The sequence below is a fragment of the Taeniopygia guttata genome, chromosome 6, assembly GCF_048771995.1.
Source record: "Taeniopygia guttata chromosome 6, bTaeGut7.mat, whole genome shotgun sequence".
NCBI classification, from domain to species: Eukaryota; Metazoa; Chordata; class Aves; order Passeriformes; family Estrildidae; genus Taeniopygia; species Taeniopygia guttata.
In genome coordinates, this window is record NC_133031.1 from 23398532 (window position 1) to 23417006 (window position 18475).

Sequence of the window (18475 nt, forward strand, 5' to 3'; positions counted from 1 at the left end):
ACCTGTTTACAAAAAGCTTCATAAACCAAATTTAAAAGAATAAAGGGATACCTACTTTTCTGCTGTAGCTAGAAAGTTGTTTGGTTTTTTTGGGGTTTTTTTTTTTTTTTTTGCAGACACCTTTTCCATTTGCAGATGGACAGCCTACTGTGACAGAATGACTTCAAGCACTAACATTTTTCTGAAGAAGGATAAAGGGTCTAATTTTAATCAGTACGATACACTTAGAATTCAACAGTTTCAGAAAAGTTAATATAATATACCACTCACAGAATTTGCTTCTTTAAAAAAAAAGCATTTTTGATGGAAACCAAGGTTTTTGAATTAAAATAAGCTCTGAAACACTGTTAAAAGTTATTCAATCTGTGCTCTGCAGAACGAGTCTATTTTTAAGGTAGAAAAGAGACATTTCTTCCAAACACACAAACCTGGAAGTTTAGTGCAGTTCATGGATATCATTTTCTAGCCTTCACAAAGCAATTTCTCACAGACTTTTAAAAGACTCTTCTTACACCAGGACCAGAAAGAAAATAAATTAGCCTTTCAGTCAGACTGTGCACTAATCTTCAGAGAAGAGACAACATTATGATTTTCATGACTACATGAACTTCTCATATCAGCAAATGTGTAGTCTATTTTGGGAGACTGTTTCTCACAGCTCCCAGTAGGAACAGCACATTTATCCTCAGAGTCTAGAGCATGTCCATCCCCTTTGCCCTTCTTCAGAACAATCTCTCATATCTATCTACAGTCTTTCAAAAAGTCTTTTCTCTCCCAGCCACACTGAACTAGTCATTATTTAATTGTAAAAACATCTACTGCTTTTCTACTATACATTTTATGCAAAAGTGCAACCTTCTAATTGTCTGGTTCTGCAACAAGAATGCCATTAATGGATTGCCATGGGATGCAAGACACTGGTAAGAGTCCTACCTTGTTCACTAGGTTCTGACTGAGACTTTCTGACAGTAAGGTCCAGAGGTGAGTCTTGGTCAGCCATGAGCAGTTTGCTGAGCACAGGGTTCTGAGCAGTTGCAGCCGTGGGAGAGGAGGCGACCAGAGATGCTTTCAGCAGGCTTTGGTTCTTTGTGCTATTGGGCTGGCTGGAGTCCTGAGTAGAGCTATTTTTTGAGGTATATTCAGCAGCAAACTGTCGGATCATTCGCTGCATGATCTCACGGGCCACTAGGGGAATATTGGGGTCGGAGACCCTAGGACTGTCTGCAAATATTAGAGATTTCTTTTAAGGAAGCACTTTAAGTAAAACAGCTTTTATATTAAGTCATTGTTTATTTACAAAAAAAAAAATCCAGAGGAAAAAAAACCAAAACAAAGATAAAATAGTTTCTGTAGAAAATGTACTTTAGTCTTAGAATATCTGAATAATAACCACTGCTAATTCTGGTACAGCCTTCCCAAAATAACACTTCACTAAAATAAATACGTAATCTCCTATTTTGTTTTAAAATATAGATACATTTGACCAGACCTTTAAGAGGTGTGGAAATGGAAAGGAGAGCAAAAGTGTCAAGTAATGGAGCTCATCCAAAAATATTGAATAGGTTATTCAGTGGAAGAGTTGCATAACTTACCTGCAGCTACAGAGGGTAAAATAAAGAATAAAGTTGCAGCAGTCCCCTATAATTTTACTGAGCAATAAAGCCCTGTAGTTCTGATAATTTACATTAAGATGATATGTTCACGTGTCTTCCATCTCATTCTATGTCTTCTTTTTGATATTTCTAACATTGCAATCAATGCAGGGTCAGGAATCACCCAAAGAACTTGCATATACACAAAACCCCAAGATGTGTCACATGACAACTAATTATATTTCTAAAAGCACTACTAAATCTATTAGTAACGGATGTGAAATAGAACAAGTAGCCATTGCAATTTATTTATATGAAATAGTGTATAAATAAAAAGGTATCTGGGCATGTGGACAACCCAAAAATTTATTGACAAAAATCACTATTTTAGACCAGTAGTAATTTGGGATGTGAAAGCTACTTCCAGCGACTTCACTTTAAACACTGTGTTCTTTGGCCAAATCAGTTTTGTTTACAAACAAACAAACAATCCCCAAAAACCAAAACAACAGCAAACACCAACCACCCACTTTTTTTGAATACTCAATTCTCCAAAAAATCCCAAAGCACAGACAACCACACCACTATTCCAGAAATGGCTCAAAAGATTGGATTTTCTACTACCGAAGAAACATTCAGAAAAAAAAACCTGTACAGCAGAAGACCAAATAAATCTTTAAAAGCAGCTCTCAAGAGGGAACAATAGAGAAATGTTTACTACCTCTTTTTTAAAAATTGACCAGGCTGAAAAGTAATCTATTGAGACTGAGCTATTAAAAGCATTAGCAAAATCTTCTGTGGGACCTTTCAGTGTTAGATTTGCCTTTTGCCACCATTTTTGTCAAAAGTACATAAACCCAACAAACCAGGTTTATGGTATGTGTAAAAGACAACTGACATGAAGGTTTGTGCAGAGCTGCCTACAAATCAAAGAGCAGCAGCAGCAACCTGTTTCTTGATGAAACACCATAGTGAGCTTTAAATACTTATCAAGCCCAAATTCCTTTTTGGTAAGCACAGCTTTCTACACCTAAGATCTTATAAAGTCACCACGTACATTCTTACAGTAAATTTCTGTAAATCCTATAAATTTCCAGGATGTTTATGTAAATATGTAACCATTTTCTTTAAAATATCATGTAGATTTTACTTGTTGTTAAGTATCAAATACTACAATTTTAAGAAGACACCAAAAAAATGAGTCAAAATTAAATTTTGGTGCATTTATAATCTCACTTGTTTCCTAAAAGGTCCACAAGGACATCAGCCTGAGAAAGTGTGGAGGTTTTGTTCTGCTGTGGTGGCATTTCTTCTGCTTTTCTAATCTCTTCACTATAACCTCCTGAAGGACATAGAAAGGCTCTAAGGAAGCCTAGAGGGACACAATTTGATGGCATGACCAGACAGATACCAACTGTTTGACATGTGCTTGCAGCATGGGCAAGTGGGGCTGGCAGGAATGCAGAGCTTTATGGCACTTGTGTTTTCTGAATGAAGAATCCGGCCTTTACTGTGCACCATGTTCTTATGTTCATTTCAAAAATGCTTACATCTGAACATATTTACACATTCAGAAATAAAATATTACATATGCCTATAGCCATGCATCTTTGTAATCTGCAACTTCAAAGAATCAGCCCAGAACAACAGCTTTCTAGTGCTGTTTAAGATAAATGCATTAATTCAGGTCACAAAATTCTCTTTTCAAGCAGAAGGGTAGGTACCTAGCACATTAAGGCTCCGTGCTTAATATAAAGCCTGTATGCTGAGGATTAAAGCTGTTCAAAAGTGAGTGGAAAATATGTGCTGGTGCCCACCCAGAATCACTTGAAATCAACCACATATTTATCTTGACTCCACCTGTCCACGCTTTTTTAAGAAAATAAAACTAAAATTAACTAACACATAGAAATTTTTTGAGAAGAAAAAATACAGCAAAAAATTATCACCTATACATAGTCTGAAGCAATACCTCTGAGATTTAAAGCCTTAATAGCTTTTGTGTATTTTTATACCAAAATCTCAAAAGGGCAGTATCAAACAAATAAAGGAACGATTTCATTAAACCAGAAGAAGGTACAGTCCTGCCACAAAGTAAAGGTAACAGACAACTAAGTACTACCACTCTGCTTTGACTGGAAAAATATGAATATTTGAAGGAAGCACTACTGGGTTAAGAGTGCCAGGGACACAAATTTCAGAGAAAGGACTAAGATTAATGGACAGCAAACCTGTTCAGAAAGTTTTTTTTATCTTGTTAACTCTCTATTCATGTTCAGTACATTAATGTGTGGCCAGTGTTCAGAGAGCAGCTGCACGTTCTCTGATCTACCCGGGCTACAAAATACCCATCTCAAATGTTACTGGCAGTGAGGATGGAAAGAAGAAAAAAACTAATTGCTGGCAGGAAGCCAGGAGAGCTCAGCATCTCTGAGCAATGTAGGAACGTTTAGAGTTCTGCTATTCTTTGTGTCCTCTTTGGTATGACAGTGCCTTGGGATCTTATGGCAGTAGCATGAGTTAAATTTCAAGCAATCTAAATAGAGGCAAGCTTGAAAATCATGCATTAAGGATTCAGAACCGACTTAGTGCCAGGCTTCTACCCCTTGCCTGTTACTCTTGCACCAAGCACAGCTTTGTCCAAGAAAAACAAGGGTATGTTTTTAAAAAATTCTCAAAGATTCTTAGACATATGACATGTTTCATTATCTCTATTCTGGGTATTCAGCCACGGACAGAGTATTATACCCTTCATTAACACACTGCAATATCTGCTGCTGGCTCCTCAGTGAATTTTAGAAAGCATACTTTCCTAAAAGACACACATACACACACATCATGCATAAAGATTCAGATTTAGTGGTAAAGGAATAAGGTCTTTAATAAACAATTTGGAAATGATGGAAAGGCTTTTTTTTTCGACACCAGAAAAAGCAATATGGAAAAAACCTGTATTTTCTCTAGACTTTAGTTTTCTTAAATTCCTTCTGGATTTGAAGATAAATGGGATAAACTCAAAAGCAAAAGGAAACATTAAGCTTACAAGAAAAAAGAAAACTTGAAAAGGAAGCCTTGGAATAAAGGCATTATCTGAACTATCAGTAGTAATGCAGTAACTATCCTCCCTACCATCCGGCATGTATTGCAAGAAGTATAGAAGCATCATAATGTACAGCTTGTATTTATTCATTTGAGTCATAAAAGAAAGGCTAAGATACTGTTATCTACTTAAAACACCTTTAAATATTTTGGTCACTGGAAGGAGGGGCTGAGGACTGGCTAGAGCAATTTCTAATTTGTTAAACTGAAGCCATGCATTGTCCCCCAGCAGATAGGTTGGAATTACTGATTTGGCAGATTTTCTCACACATGGGTTAGACTGATAAGTATGATGCACTTTCATTCAGGATGCATTTGGAAGCAACCTCTGGATTAATGTTTCTGAGATTTGTAGAAAACAGTGAAATGAGCTCTGTGCCTTCCTTAAGAGCAGTTTAAGCAACAACTCTCCAGAAGATATTTAGGTGATTTTCTAGCATTAAGCACATTCTCAGCATATTCTACAGCAATTCTTTTGCTGACCATATTTTGAATTCTTCATATATCCCCCTCAGCACTATTCTAATATTTTATACTCTGTGTTGGGAATAGGGTAGGTAATCATTACCAATAGTGAAAAGAATTATGACCTTTAAGAAAAACTGCATTAGTACATATTCCATCAAAATAAAATAAATTTTAAAAAACCAAACAAACTAACAAAAAAAAAAAAAAACAAAAAGACCCCACATTTCCCACTTACAACCACCACCACTGCCATCTGACCTTTCTTCCAAACAGCCCACCCACCTAAACACTGGTTATGGGGAATAGTTCTGCGGGGTAAGAACTGAGTCATCTCTCCAAAATGAAAACACCAGTGTTCTCAAGGAGAGATCTGGTTTAGGGTTAAACAGTTTTATGCTCCCTAGGTATCAATACTCTCTTTCCATGTCCCAAGCCCACACTGTTATATCATTACATTACTTGAGAGTCAAATTTTATCCTTGATAAATATATATAAAGAAGGTGACTGAAAAATACTGAACATTCAACTTGACCATCAGATCTTTGATACCTGCATTACATGCAAAAAGACCACAAGAGAGACTATTTCCCGCATCCTCCTCCCCCCATCAAAACCAACCTTTTCTGTAAAAGACTGCATTGAGGAACTCTTCCGCTTGCCTTTCAAAACGAATGATTTTTGCTTGCTCTTGTCTAAGCAGAGCTTCTTGTCCAGCTTCCGAGGCTGGCTCATCCAGACTGACTAAGTGTTCCTGCAAAGATATTTAATATTTGTAAGATCTTCCAGACTCCAAAATTAATGAAGTTCCCTAGGCACAAAATATTTTACTAAATTCAAAATGTTTTAAGGTACTCAGCATAGAATTGAATTTATTTAAATCAAAACTTGTTTTTTTGGCTGCATCAGAACATTGTACTTTGTCCTGTTTTCTTGTTGTAAATTGGGCTGGTTTGAAGGTCAACCAGAGGGAGGAATTAACCTCACACAAATACCTTGCAAGTGATTTCCAGATGCAGCTACAATTTAATAGGAAAGTTACAATAAAGGCAACAGTACAGAAACACTGGCTTCAACTGACAAAGAGTTTTGGCACCCTGTTGTTCAGGGTGGTGGTAGCAGTCTGATTAAATGGTGGTTCCAGTCCCATTGAAATGATGGATGTGGAATTGTCAAAGCAGTGGTCCTGTGGAAAGGTCTGGTCCTTCCCTGGAGGTCAATTGGGGTACAGCTGGCCTCAGACCCTTCATATCCCTGACTCCAGAATCCCAGCAGTCATCCTCGGGTCTCTGTCAGAGGCTCCAGGAAGGACCATTCTCCCTAGCCGCAGTGTAGAGCACGTTTTTTACATCCTGCCCTGTCCTGACTGGCCAAAGGGCTACTGCGTGGGAAATCTCCTGTTTAATTTGTTCAAAAGCTTGATGCTCAGGGCCCCACCAGAAATCATTTTTCTTTTGTGTCATGAGGTTGAAGGGGCTTACAATTGTTCTGTATTCTGGGATACACATCCTCCAAAAGCCCACAGCACATAGGAGGGCCTATGTTTCTTTCTTGTTGGTTGGTGAAGACATAGCTGTTATTTTGTAAATCACTTCTGTTGAAATCTGGCATTGTCCATATTGCCACTTTACTCCTAGAAATTGAATTTCTTGAGCAGGTCCCTGAACCTTACTTTGTTTAATGGCAAGCTCTCAGGACAATCTCTCAAAGACTTCCCCGGCTGTGTTTCCCCCTATGATGGTGTCATCCATGTACTGCAGATGTTCTGGAGCCGTACCCTTTTCCAGTGCTATCTGGATTAGTCCATGGAAGACGGTGGAACTCTGCTTCCACCCCCGCGGCAGTCAATTCCAAGTATATTGCATGCCCCTACAGGTGAAAACAAACTGGGGCTTGCATTCTGCTGCCAAAGGAACAGAGAAAAATCATTGGCAATGTCAATGGCCACATGCCACTTTACTGCCTTGGACTCCAGCTCATACAGAAGCTCCAGCACGGCTGGCACAGAAGCACTCAATGGTGGTGTGATTTTATTCAGGCCAAGGTAATCCACCGTCAGACTCCATTCTCCACTGGACTTGTGCACAAGCTGTAGAGGGGTGTTAGGGTGAATGAGTCTTGCTGACTACACCTTGGCTCTCCAGTTCATTACTCATCTTATGGATGGAAATCGTAAGTCTCAGTCGCTGCGGTACTGCCGATGGTGCATTGTTGCTGTGGCAATTGGTACCTGCTGTTACAGCAGAGGGCTGTCTGAGAGACCAGGTGAGGTATTCAGTTGTCCGATTTGCTCTGTCTCTAGAGCAGCTATCCTAAAACCCAGCAATGTCATTTTGGGTCTTGAGATAGTCTATGTCAAGGATGCATGGAACCTCTGGACCAGTCATGATGGGGTGTTTCTGCCACTCCTTTGCAGTCAAGCTCACTTCAATCCAGTACAGTCAGCTGCTGGGATCCCCCTGTCACCTCAGAAACAGAAATGCATTCCACTCCCATATACCTTGATGACATCAGTTTACACTGAGCGCCGGTGTCAACCAAAGCCATTAACCTTTGTGGGTCAGACATGCCAAGCCACAGGTTCCACACAGTCCAATAGATCCAACTGTCCATTTCCCTTACCTGGCTAAAGGCAAGGCCCCTCTAATCCCAGTCATAGTACACGCTGCTCTCCTCCTGTAAATATGACCTTGAGGTCCCTTCAAGAGGGTCAATCATATCATCATTTCTTTACCACCTGGAGTCTTGTCTATGAGAGACCAGAGCAGCATTGACCCTAGATGAGCATCTGCGGTTGTTCCTCCTTTCAGTTCATGTATCTGGGTGGCTAGGGAAGAGGTGGGTTTTCCACCCCACTTCTTCATATCTTCTCCATGCTCCTGAAGGAAAAACCAATGGTTACCTCATGGAGTGTATCCTCTCTACTTGACTGGGGGACACCTGGTCCTAATGGCAGAGACTCTTCTGGTTCTGGCAAAATATGGTAAATTCCTTCCTTAAGCTCCTTCCTCAGTTTCTGGTGGCCCTCTTCAATTTTCTCTTCCAAGATCCAGATGTGCCCAGCCAGCTTTGTTTCCACAGATGAGATGTGGGTGCATAACAGTGCAGTGACAGTGTCCTTGTAAAGTCTTAGTTTGCTGACCAATGCACCCACCTTGTCCTCTCCTTCCTTCCATTGCAATGTTGCTAAGTAGTGGGTATATATTTCTGGTCCAAGCCATGAGAATTTCAACCACGTTTGTGACGTACACTGGACACTGTCTGGGCTCTTAGGGAATCTCTCATCTTCCAAAAAAATTATCTCCAGCACGCCAATTCCCTTAGGCATTCGATATGTTGTTCCATTGTGCTCCATATTCCTTCTTGCACGTGGACATCCCCTTTACAAAGGTATCTAGCCCTTTTACTTGCTAGTAGCCACTGCCAGAGGCCGAGAGTTTCCTGGGTTTCCCTGATCCCCTGATCAATGGCCACATCCTGGGCAATGACAGCAATCCCAGTTGCCCAGCCTCACATCCTTTCAGAATGGTGTCATTAGCTGTGACGTCCCAGATGCAGAGCAGCCAGCTCAGAACAGACTCGTTTACCCGGCAGCTCACACAACTCACCGAGGGATAGAGACTGAGTGATGATCTCCAGCTCCGTCTCTTCCACTGGGTGCAAAGGTCTGCTGCCTCCTCATCAGTCGCTCTGCTGACTGGTTTGCTCTTCACTTTCCTTTTCTGAACAGGAGCAACTGCTACTGACTTAGGCTGTCCTGGCTCAGTGGCAGTTTGTGTGGACAGTGCCTGCTGATTTGCTCCTTTTTTCCTCCTCCTCCTGAATATGCTGAACAACAACAACCTTGGTCCTGACTTCAAGCATGGTGTACATAGCGCAGGCCATACACAGAAGACAGAGCAACATTAACAACAAGATTATGCTGTCCTTGACATCCAGGCAGAACTCAGTATTTTCAAAAACTGCTGTGTTGGGCCTGAAAGGCTGGAAGAAACCATTCTCTGCTCTTCCTGTCATTGGCTGGGCGCGATTTTTAACAAGGCCCTGGAATCAGCAGCCCAGATGAGGACAGGAGAACAAAACTGAATATACATTCTGAATGAGGCCACTGATATTATCATGCAATAGACATAAAGGACTAACAAAGCAATTTTCATATCACTCCCTGGTCTCGAAAGAAGCATCACAACTGGCAAATGGTTCCCCATGTACAGAAAAATATAGAGAACAAGGGTGCAACATCCATGCAAACATGTCAAGCATCATGGTGAATAGGCAGTTTCTGTAATACAATGAAAAATGGCAATTCCAACTTCTCTCAGGATGTCACACATTAGGTGCTAAACTATGTGCTGGTTTGAAGGTCAACCAGAGGGAGGAATTAACCTCACACAAATACCTTGCAAGTGATTTCCAGATGCAGCTACAATTTAATAGGAAAGTTACAATAAAGGCAACAGTACAGAAACACTGGCTTAAACTGACAAAGCTAGAGTACAACTGGGCACCCTGTTGGTCAGGGTGGTGGTGGCAGTCTGATTAAATGGTGGTTCCAGTCCCATTGAAATGATGCATGTGGAATTGTCAAAGCAGTGGTCCTGTGGAAAGGTCTGGTCCTTCCCTGGAGGTCCAGTGGTGCTTCCCTCAAGTCCCCAGACTCGATATCAGACACCCTCAAATCCAGGCAGGAACATTCAGTACCTCCCCCAAGGCAGGGAATTTTACAATGGAATTATGTAAAACTATGAGATACAGAATATTTTTGGGAAGTAATTGATGGTGCATTAGCAGAGATGACCACCCTTAGGCTGCGTGTAACAAACAGAACACTACATCTCACTCATAGGTGGGGTATGCAGCTGTTACAAAGGACCCACCACTAACAGTTCATCCAAGGGTGATGGAGGTGGTGACAGAATACATACTTTGGTCACACCTTACACTATAACCCAAGACATAAAAGCAACAGAAACCTGCAAGATCTGATAACAATACAGAAAATAAGAGTCCATTATAAAGAAGAAAACTTAGATATCTTACACAATTTGGCTGCAAATCTCATATCTAGGACATGTTCTTTGGCTATTATTTTTAGATCCAAGAAATAACTGTTGAAGGCAAAACAGACCCAGTCTCCTTACTCCATATATCCTTCATGCAAACTAAGCAAAAAATGACCAAGCATTATCAACAAACAGGACCTTTTGTGAAGAAGCTCAGTAATAGCTACGTTTAAGTGAAATAAATTTAACTTAGCTGTTACAACACCTACAATGAAATAAAATACATTCTCAGAATTGGAAGCAGCTGAGTAATCTTAAGAATATACTCCAACTAGGATAATTAAGCATCTGAGATGCCAGAAGACATTAATTTTAAATAGACTTGAGAAACTAGAAGACAAGGTTACAAAAATACAAAATCTAAATGCTTAGGTTCCACCCCCAGATGCACACACCTTTTCTCATTTCTTTCAGTTTAATACCTTGCTCCTGCTCAGAAGAAAAATCTCTTTAGTGGCCCTCTCCTTCCACTTTCATTTTAAGCTATATTAAAGATTCCTGTATTTACCTACTGCAGGAATGTATACACAGCCACTCTTTGGCTTCAGGGAGTGTTTTGTTTTGTTAACCTTTACAAAGTATCAGTTACCATAACATGTAGGCTGCATCTGTTTTTTTGGCCTCTACTGTATAAGTTGATTTCAGATTCATACCCACATGGGACTAGAACTGAAGAACGGAAATTGATTTCTAAATCACAGTAAGTGAAAAATAAGCAATTCTTAAGTTTGTGCTGTCTCAACTTCACAAGGTTTAAGAAGCAAGGTTATATGACAAGCCCACAGTAAATTAATGAACACAGCACTCACACGAACTGCACGCTAAGGGTAACAATACCAAATGCTGTAGACTCTGGCCTGAACCACATGGACAAGCTTTCACATCATATTTGTGATTCAACAGCTCCCAAAAAGTTCTCCATCAAAAGCAAAGGGAGATACTATCTCAGGGTACAGAGACAAAGCAATAGTCTATGACAAACAGAAATATAAGGAACATGTGATGACAGAGGTAACAGGAGAGTAAAAATATCTTTGATTCTGTGAAGGTAAAAGCCTGCAGAAATGAAGGCCTCACAAAATAACTGATGCTTTCTTCCATACCAGAGGTGGAAACCTGCTTGCCCCCATAGGAGAAACCTCTGTTGAGACAGATTTTAATTCTTTCATATAAATTTGAATGAATGGACAGCTATAATAGAAGTGTCCACCTCTGTGCCAGGCATCCCTGTACCAGTAACCAGTAGCAGTTCACTGGCATTTTATGAACACACTGAAAATGCAGTTGTACTTCTATGATACTAAAATACATTAAGTATCTGTACATGATTTCACAATAGATTTATTTATGGATAGCAAGACAAATATCTTCGGAGAGATATTACTCTTCGGGTGGAAATTCACAGAACACACTTGTATCCTCTTCTTGTGTTGCTGCATCTGATAAAGCCTTTTGCAGGATCTATCCTAGTTATTGACAGAGTCTGAGATCAGCTCCATTATCTTTTAGACATTACCAGGATAACAGTAAACTCATCAGTTTGCATAAAAAGCAAATGTGCAAAATAACTAATAATATAAGTAATCTAGGCACACAGAAATGTTGGAATAATCATTGAGATTTCTAAGCCTCTAAAGAAGCTTGCTTTAAAAGGAAACTCTGCAAACTGATGCAGAGATTTGCCTAAATAAGATCCATTAGCTTTAATTGGCATCCTCTATCTAAACTCCCATGAACCATTACAAAAAACTTTTTAATTCAAGAGACAAATAGAGTTCAGACTTCAAGGAAATATTACCCTTCCAACCTGATCTGACACCTTGCCCTTTAACAGACTTATAGCTCTGGAAGAAGCCTAAAATAAAAACAACCCTTGGCCAACACAATGCATTTCAAATCTTCCTAGCACTTTCCACATCTATAACAAGACACTGTAAATACTAGCCTGACAGCTCAGTGGAAAAATAGTCCAGTAGCACCCTGCCTCACCATAAACAAATGTATTTTATATTACTCATATAAAGGCAACATAAAAAGAGTACCATTTAATCTACTGAAGCTAACCAAAGCTGTACACTTGCTATGTAGAGAAGGAATGCAGAAAAAGGGATCAGCCAGAAGAAAAAAATTCTAAGTGGCTTATGCAGTTGAACAGCTTAGTAAAGGATCTCTTGATCAGCATTCAGGAGAGGAGAGGAATAATAGCAAGAAAATGGCAATGCTTGATTTTTATCCCCCAAATTAAGGAGCATCTCCTTACATGCATGGTTTTTATCAGTGTTTATGCTAAGACGTCAAAACAAAGAAATACAGCTATGTAAAAGAGTCAGGTTTAACCTTGCACTTTGAATAAAAAAAAGTCTTTGGGCATCCTCAGTACAGCATTGACTACTTGAGACAAAATATACTGGAAATAGTTCTGTTTATTGAAGTTTTTAATTGTTTTCTTATCCATTGTACCTTAATTATTCCAGGAATCTGCAGGTGTTTTCACCCTAGAAGGAAGATTCAAGCTTTCACACTAAGTATTTGATTGTGATTGCTATTCTGCTTCTACAAGTGAGGTGTTTTTGTTTGGTTTGGGAGTGTCTGGTTGGTTGGCTCTTTCTTCTTTTTTTTTCTTTTTTTTTAGGGTGGGGGGGGTTGTTGATTTTTAGGGGTTTTTTTTGTTGGGTTTTTTTTTTTCCACATTTTCTAGTATTTCTTCCCAGTAGCCATTATTTAGAACCATTACTTTCAGGTTTACCCATTCTACAGTCCTAAATCACACCAAAGTTTTCAGTAACAATATGCAGGTAGTAGGAAGAAGAAAAACCCGATAATATCTAGATAGCATTTTCATTGGGCGTTTTTTTCAGGGTATTTATAACCAATCAGTTACTTTTAGGTATTATTTATAACACAGGATTCTTTCTATTCTCTTCGTGCTTCTTTTTAGTTGGGAAGCATGCCCCAGAGCATTCCTGAAATCCATCAGTGAACATGCAGTATCACTCTATTGAACAATACACATTCGCTCTTTTTGTATTAAAATAAACAGCATAACTACGTAATTAAGTCAAAGAGCTCAGGTTTTCAAAACTCAAGGTCAGTGCATGACCCTGCGAGACCACCTAGTCCTGGGCAGCCTGGCCTCGTCAGCACTAGTGCTGGATGCTCACTGAGAGCCTCCTCGTAGGAAATGTTGATACAGCAATTCCAAATGCTGAACTGCTGACATGAAGAGAACTGTATGATGCAGGCTGCTGTTGCGTAGATGTGCAAACAGCAGTTTCATGTTTAAGCCACAGCACACACACAGATGGAATAGGAAGAGCCCACAAGCCAGAATAGGATGAGATAATTCCTATCCATCTTCAGGGAGAAAAAGGAGGGAGGCTGCCCAGAGACCACCCATGGTTGACTGGTCAACCCATGGACCCTAGGGATAAAATCCAGCCTCCCACCGTACCTCCAAAAAATCAGGAACACTGAGTAAGAAGGGAATGTTAAAACATCCCTAGGTTGTCTTCTCCAATGATTTTTTTTCCTTAAGATTGTAGTCTTTTTAATTCATAGCCAACACAAAGAAGAACAATTTCCTGCAGACAAGCTTTAAGGGTACCAGACATTTCTTTCCTTCTACCTGCAAGAGAGTATCATTCTTATTGCTTTCATTTCAATTCTACTCAGTTTGCTTACATCTCTCAAAATGCTCTGGTCATTTGAGGCTTCACCAGCATTCAGGTTTTCCTCTCCTGGTATTAACACAAATTCTTCTCTTGAAAGAGTCCATAAAGTCATTTACTACTTTTACAATCCTGTCACTTTTAAGACATCTGTAACTCGTGGCTTGACAAAACAGGTCTTTCTTTAATTTATCAAGATCATTTTTAATTCTGAGCATGTCCTTTAAAGCATCTACAACTGCTCCCAGCTTAGTATTAATAAAAATTCAGATGGTTTAATCAGTTTTAAGACTTCCCTCACTTACTGAATATGTATATTTTTACAGTAAGAAGACTGACATCATATTTATCAAATTCAAAACAAACAACTGATCCATAGCTATTGACTATCATTTATTAGCTATAGTAGGGGGAAAAGAAATATATCAGTGGAATATAAAAGTAAGCATATTGTGGTGTGGAACCACAACATGCTTAAATTAACACTGATGCACAAGAATAGCTGCAACCCTGCATTACTACTAAACACATCTGGAGATTATCACAAACAATCTTTTCAAGTTTTAGCCTCCATATCAAATTATTTTAAAATGGCACAATACAAAACTGACAGTCTAAATGCTTGAGTTTTTTAAGTGATGAAATCCATTTAAAATGTTTTAGAGCATGCTCCAGCACACTTAGAGAACTCTGTACACAGCTTAATGGCTTAAACACATTCTAAAGACATCAAAAATTTTAAGAGTTCTGCAACTTCAACTCATTTTCAGACATTTCCTTTGCCATCTTCAATTATTCTACAAGTTAATGCTTTAGATGAGTGATAAATTCTCTTCAGAATTATTCAGACATTTATCACAGTTCATATCTTACTGGTTATGTTCCTCCATAGTCAAAGGTCATCAGATTTGTGTAAAAAATTACAAGCTTTTAAAAAAACCCAAATTATAACAGAATAATTTTGAATTTTAAAATAACTTATTCAAATCCTGTACCTTAACACACTTCTTCACAAATTAAAGAATTGTGAGAGGTCCTTTCACTAAAGCCCAAATATTTTAGAGAATTTTGCAGACCAGAATAAATCTTCTTGCATCAAACGGCCTACAATCCAGAATATGCTCCTAGAAGTCATTGTCTCTCTTGCTATTTTTGTAGCTTAAATATATCTATAAAATAGTTAATGTGTTTAGGAGTATTATCCTTCTTCCTTCTTGTTCTGCTCTCACCAACTAATGAGATTAGTTGTGTGTCTATGTGTGCGTGTTCATTTTTTCTCTTAACACACATGAATTGCTTTATGTCACTGTAGACAATAGTGTTTTCTTTTCCACATGAATATGCTCAACTGAATACTCTTAAAGAATTCATTTTCCAGTTTCTCCTTTCTTCTGGCCTTTCTTAAACTAAATTTCATCTCCATCTATGAGGAAATGCCACTAGAGACTACCTCATTTGATACAAACATTCTACATGGAGCCAAAGATCTCTCCTGTAACCACAGCTTAGTCAGATTACTTAACAAACCACACAGAAAAATTAGGAATCATAATTAAAAAGAGATAAGGCAAGTACACTTCAAGCTATCACAAGTGATGTGTCTCTGCTGCACCACAACCTTTTAGAAGGAAAAGTGATAAAGACGACAAGCAATAAAGAATTACCACAAATTACCAAAATGTGACTTTGTCTGATTTGGTCCCATAGAATCCAATCTTTCTCTCACCTCATGGAGGCAGCCAGAGCTGCTAAATTTTTTTTTTTTTTTTTTGTCTTTCAAGGTACCTGTCCATTTCTGCACACAGGCACCTATGTTAATAACCTGGTAGCAGCACTACAGGTAGCCAGCTATTATCCTATCACACCATACAGAAACAATTGTGTATTCTGCACAATTTTTCTGAAAAGAAAAAATCCAGTTTCTAGAAGTTCTACATTACTGGACATAACCCTTTGGATTTGGGAAAAATATATCTGGGAAGATGCTGGCTCCCTACTTTGTCTGTATTTTATGATCTCTTTCAAAGAAGACACTTAAGTCCATTTTTTCTATCAAAACCTGTCCTGTATTTTGACTGCCAAAAAATGCAGGTATTTGCTCAGTATTTACAATTAGAACTGCTGCTACAAATAAATTAATCTTTTTAGAATACTTCAGCAGATGTTTTTCCATCCTTTGAAGAAGTCATGTAATTGAACTTGATTGCCTGCAAGAGCAGTAACAACTATCACTGAAAGAGTGGGACAGCTAATGTAGATTCTTACCCTGTAAGCCGCTTTGCCAATAAACTAATACTGGCCCCCAATTCTCATCCTAAAGTCCAGAACTAATTTTTACTTATGCACAACTACTCGTCTCCTAAGTTACAGGTAATTCTTATGGGCAAATGAAATCTAGAAAAAAAACCCTGAAGATATTTATTGGTTTTGAACTTCTTACACTATGTACCTACATGTCACAGGTGAAAATCAAGTACATTGATTATTCAACAAATCCAAAAGAAGGTATTGGTAATTATGTACTCAAAAAAACCCCAAAAAACAGGCCAGCCACAGCCACATGCTAGCATAATACATAGTTTGTGGTTATCTCACTCCCAGCTACAGCATCAATTACAGACCTTTTCATTCTGTAACTCAGCACTTATGCAAGCACCAATCCAAACCATGCCACCCTGCCCAGTTCTTTTCCAAACAAGGTGAGAGGATGAACATGAACAGCCTGCAACTCCCTAAAGAATTAAAGATCAGTCCAGATGTTCAGTGGAAGAGATGTCAAATAAACTAGTACCATCCCAAATTTAGTTGAACTAAATTAGCTGAAAACTGTCCATTATTTAGCTAAATAACAAATTAAGTTACAACCTTTTTTCCAACAACTTGGTCTCTAATATTATAATTCAAATTAAGATGTTGTCAAACTCACACTATTTGAAGGCTCTTATGAAAGAATCATATTTAACTCTGTATTGCAAGCTAATGATATCAGTGCTAGCAGGGCAGCAATTTGCTGCACGCACAGGGGAAAGGAAGCACTCCCATCCTACCATCTCTCAGATGACACACAAAAAAACCCCTAGACCTGAAAGGACACATATTATTCCTTCAAAAACAAAACAAACAAAAAGACAAGCCAAAAAGCCAAACTACCCAAACCCAACAGAATGGACTGAGTGGCTGGAGGGCAGTAAGACTGCCTTTTTGAATACCTACCCATACACTGTCCAATTGGCCCACACTATGACCAGTCTCTCACCAACCACAAAATTAATTTCTGAATCAATTCAATGGCTTAACTAGAGCTGTGCTTAACACCGGATTTTATTCTTTTATGAGATGAGGTAAGAAAAAAGACAGAACTCTTTACACAACAAGCATACATACATGTTACCTGCTGTCAGTCTCAATGAAATAACTATGACTTACATCTGTTCTAAATGCAAGCATTCCTAAACGTCCTCTTTTGCCTTAATAAAAGCTGTAATACAGAAACACACATGAACTGGCAGCATGGCAAATATCAATGCCACAAGGTACTTCCTTTTTGGACAAGCCATGCAGCTACATGTTAGCTGCTGCAGAGGAAAGAGTACTTTTGTTTTGTTCCTAAGTTGATAGAGATCCATTCTGGTGCTGTTTTACATTGCACAGGAAGAAGCAGTAGTTACAAATTCCAATAAATGAAGTTTTGCCAAGACAGATGATCCTTCCTATGTTACAGAACAATCACAATTTCAATATGTGGGCTGAACAATAATCAGTATAGCACCATAGCTTTGGTTTTATATACAACTATAATCACCTTAAGAAAATAAACTGCAAGTTTATTGTGTTGGCAAACTTGACTTGTCCATGTTTAGGTTTTGACTTCATTATGAACAAGCACAGTACAAAAACTACCATGCAGAAGAGCACTTTAATAAAAGGATATAGCCTACAGGGAAGAAGATTCCAAGATACAGAACAAGATTCTAGATTGTTAAAATGGACCACACTTCCATACAGAAGGTAAGTCCATCATCTGACTGTAGCAAACATGCACAAGCCACAGTCTGGCTCCCTTGGGAAGGGTTTAATGATTCCCAACAAGATCCCTTACAAAGAACTCAAGAAAACCCAAAACAAATAAAAAACACCAAACAGAAAGAGGTAATGCACAGGGTAAAAAAAAAAAGAAACCCACCATCTGCATTACATACTACAAAGAAAAAGTTGCAGAGAAAAGGCAAGTTTGTTCATTAACTTGCATATTTTAATTTAGAAAACCTTTCTCCAAAAGAGAAGAAAGGGGTAGGAGGTTGCACATTTTCCATATTCAGTTAACTAGGAGCAGCAAACTCCCCTCCCTTTGTCCCTCCCCTAAAACTACTAGCTTCACACATCTGCATTGTTACCTTCACTTTTTCTCTTCTCAGGCAGCAGAAAAGACAATTTTCATCAAAAGACCAATCAGAAACACCTTCAGGCTCACAGTCTGTAAATCAGAAGAATAGCAAATTACTTCATATTCATAAACCACGACACAACTGGAGCCAAAAGAGAAATGCTGAATTAAATACCTGTTTCACAACATTCTTGCCTGCTTTC

General features: G+C 38.7%; 1 protein-coding gene across 2 annotated transcripts in view; it reads right to left on the reverse strand.

The window, feature by feature from the left end:
* Positions 1 to 18475, reverse strand: part of LCOR (ligand dependent nuclear receptor corepressor) — a 63411-nt gene that overhangs the window by 14307 nt on the left and 30629 nt on the right. For both annotated transcript variants that reach the window (XM_030276247.4, XM_030276248.4), the window contains exons 3-5: positions 18283 to 18362; positions 5779 to 5911; positions 934 to 1221 (exon numbers count right to left, since the gene is read on the reverse strand). In XM_030276247.4, coding sequence (XP_030132107.1) covers positions 934 to 1221; positions 5779 to 5911; positions 18283 to 18362 — 501 coding nt within the window. The remainder of the gene's footprint in view (positions 1 to 933; positions 1222 to 5778; positions 5912 to 18282; positions 18363 to 18475) is intronic.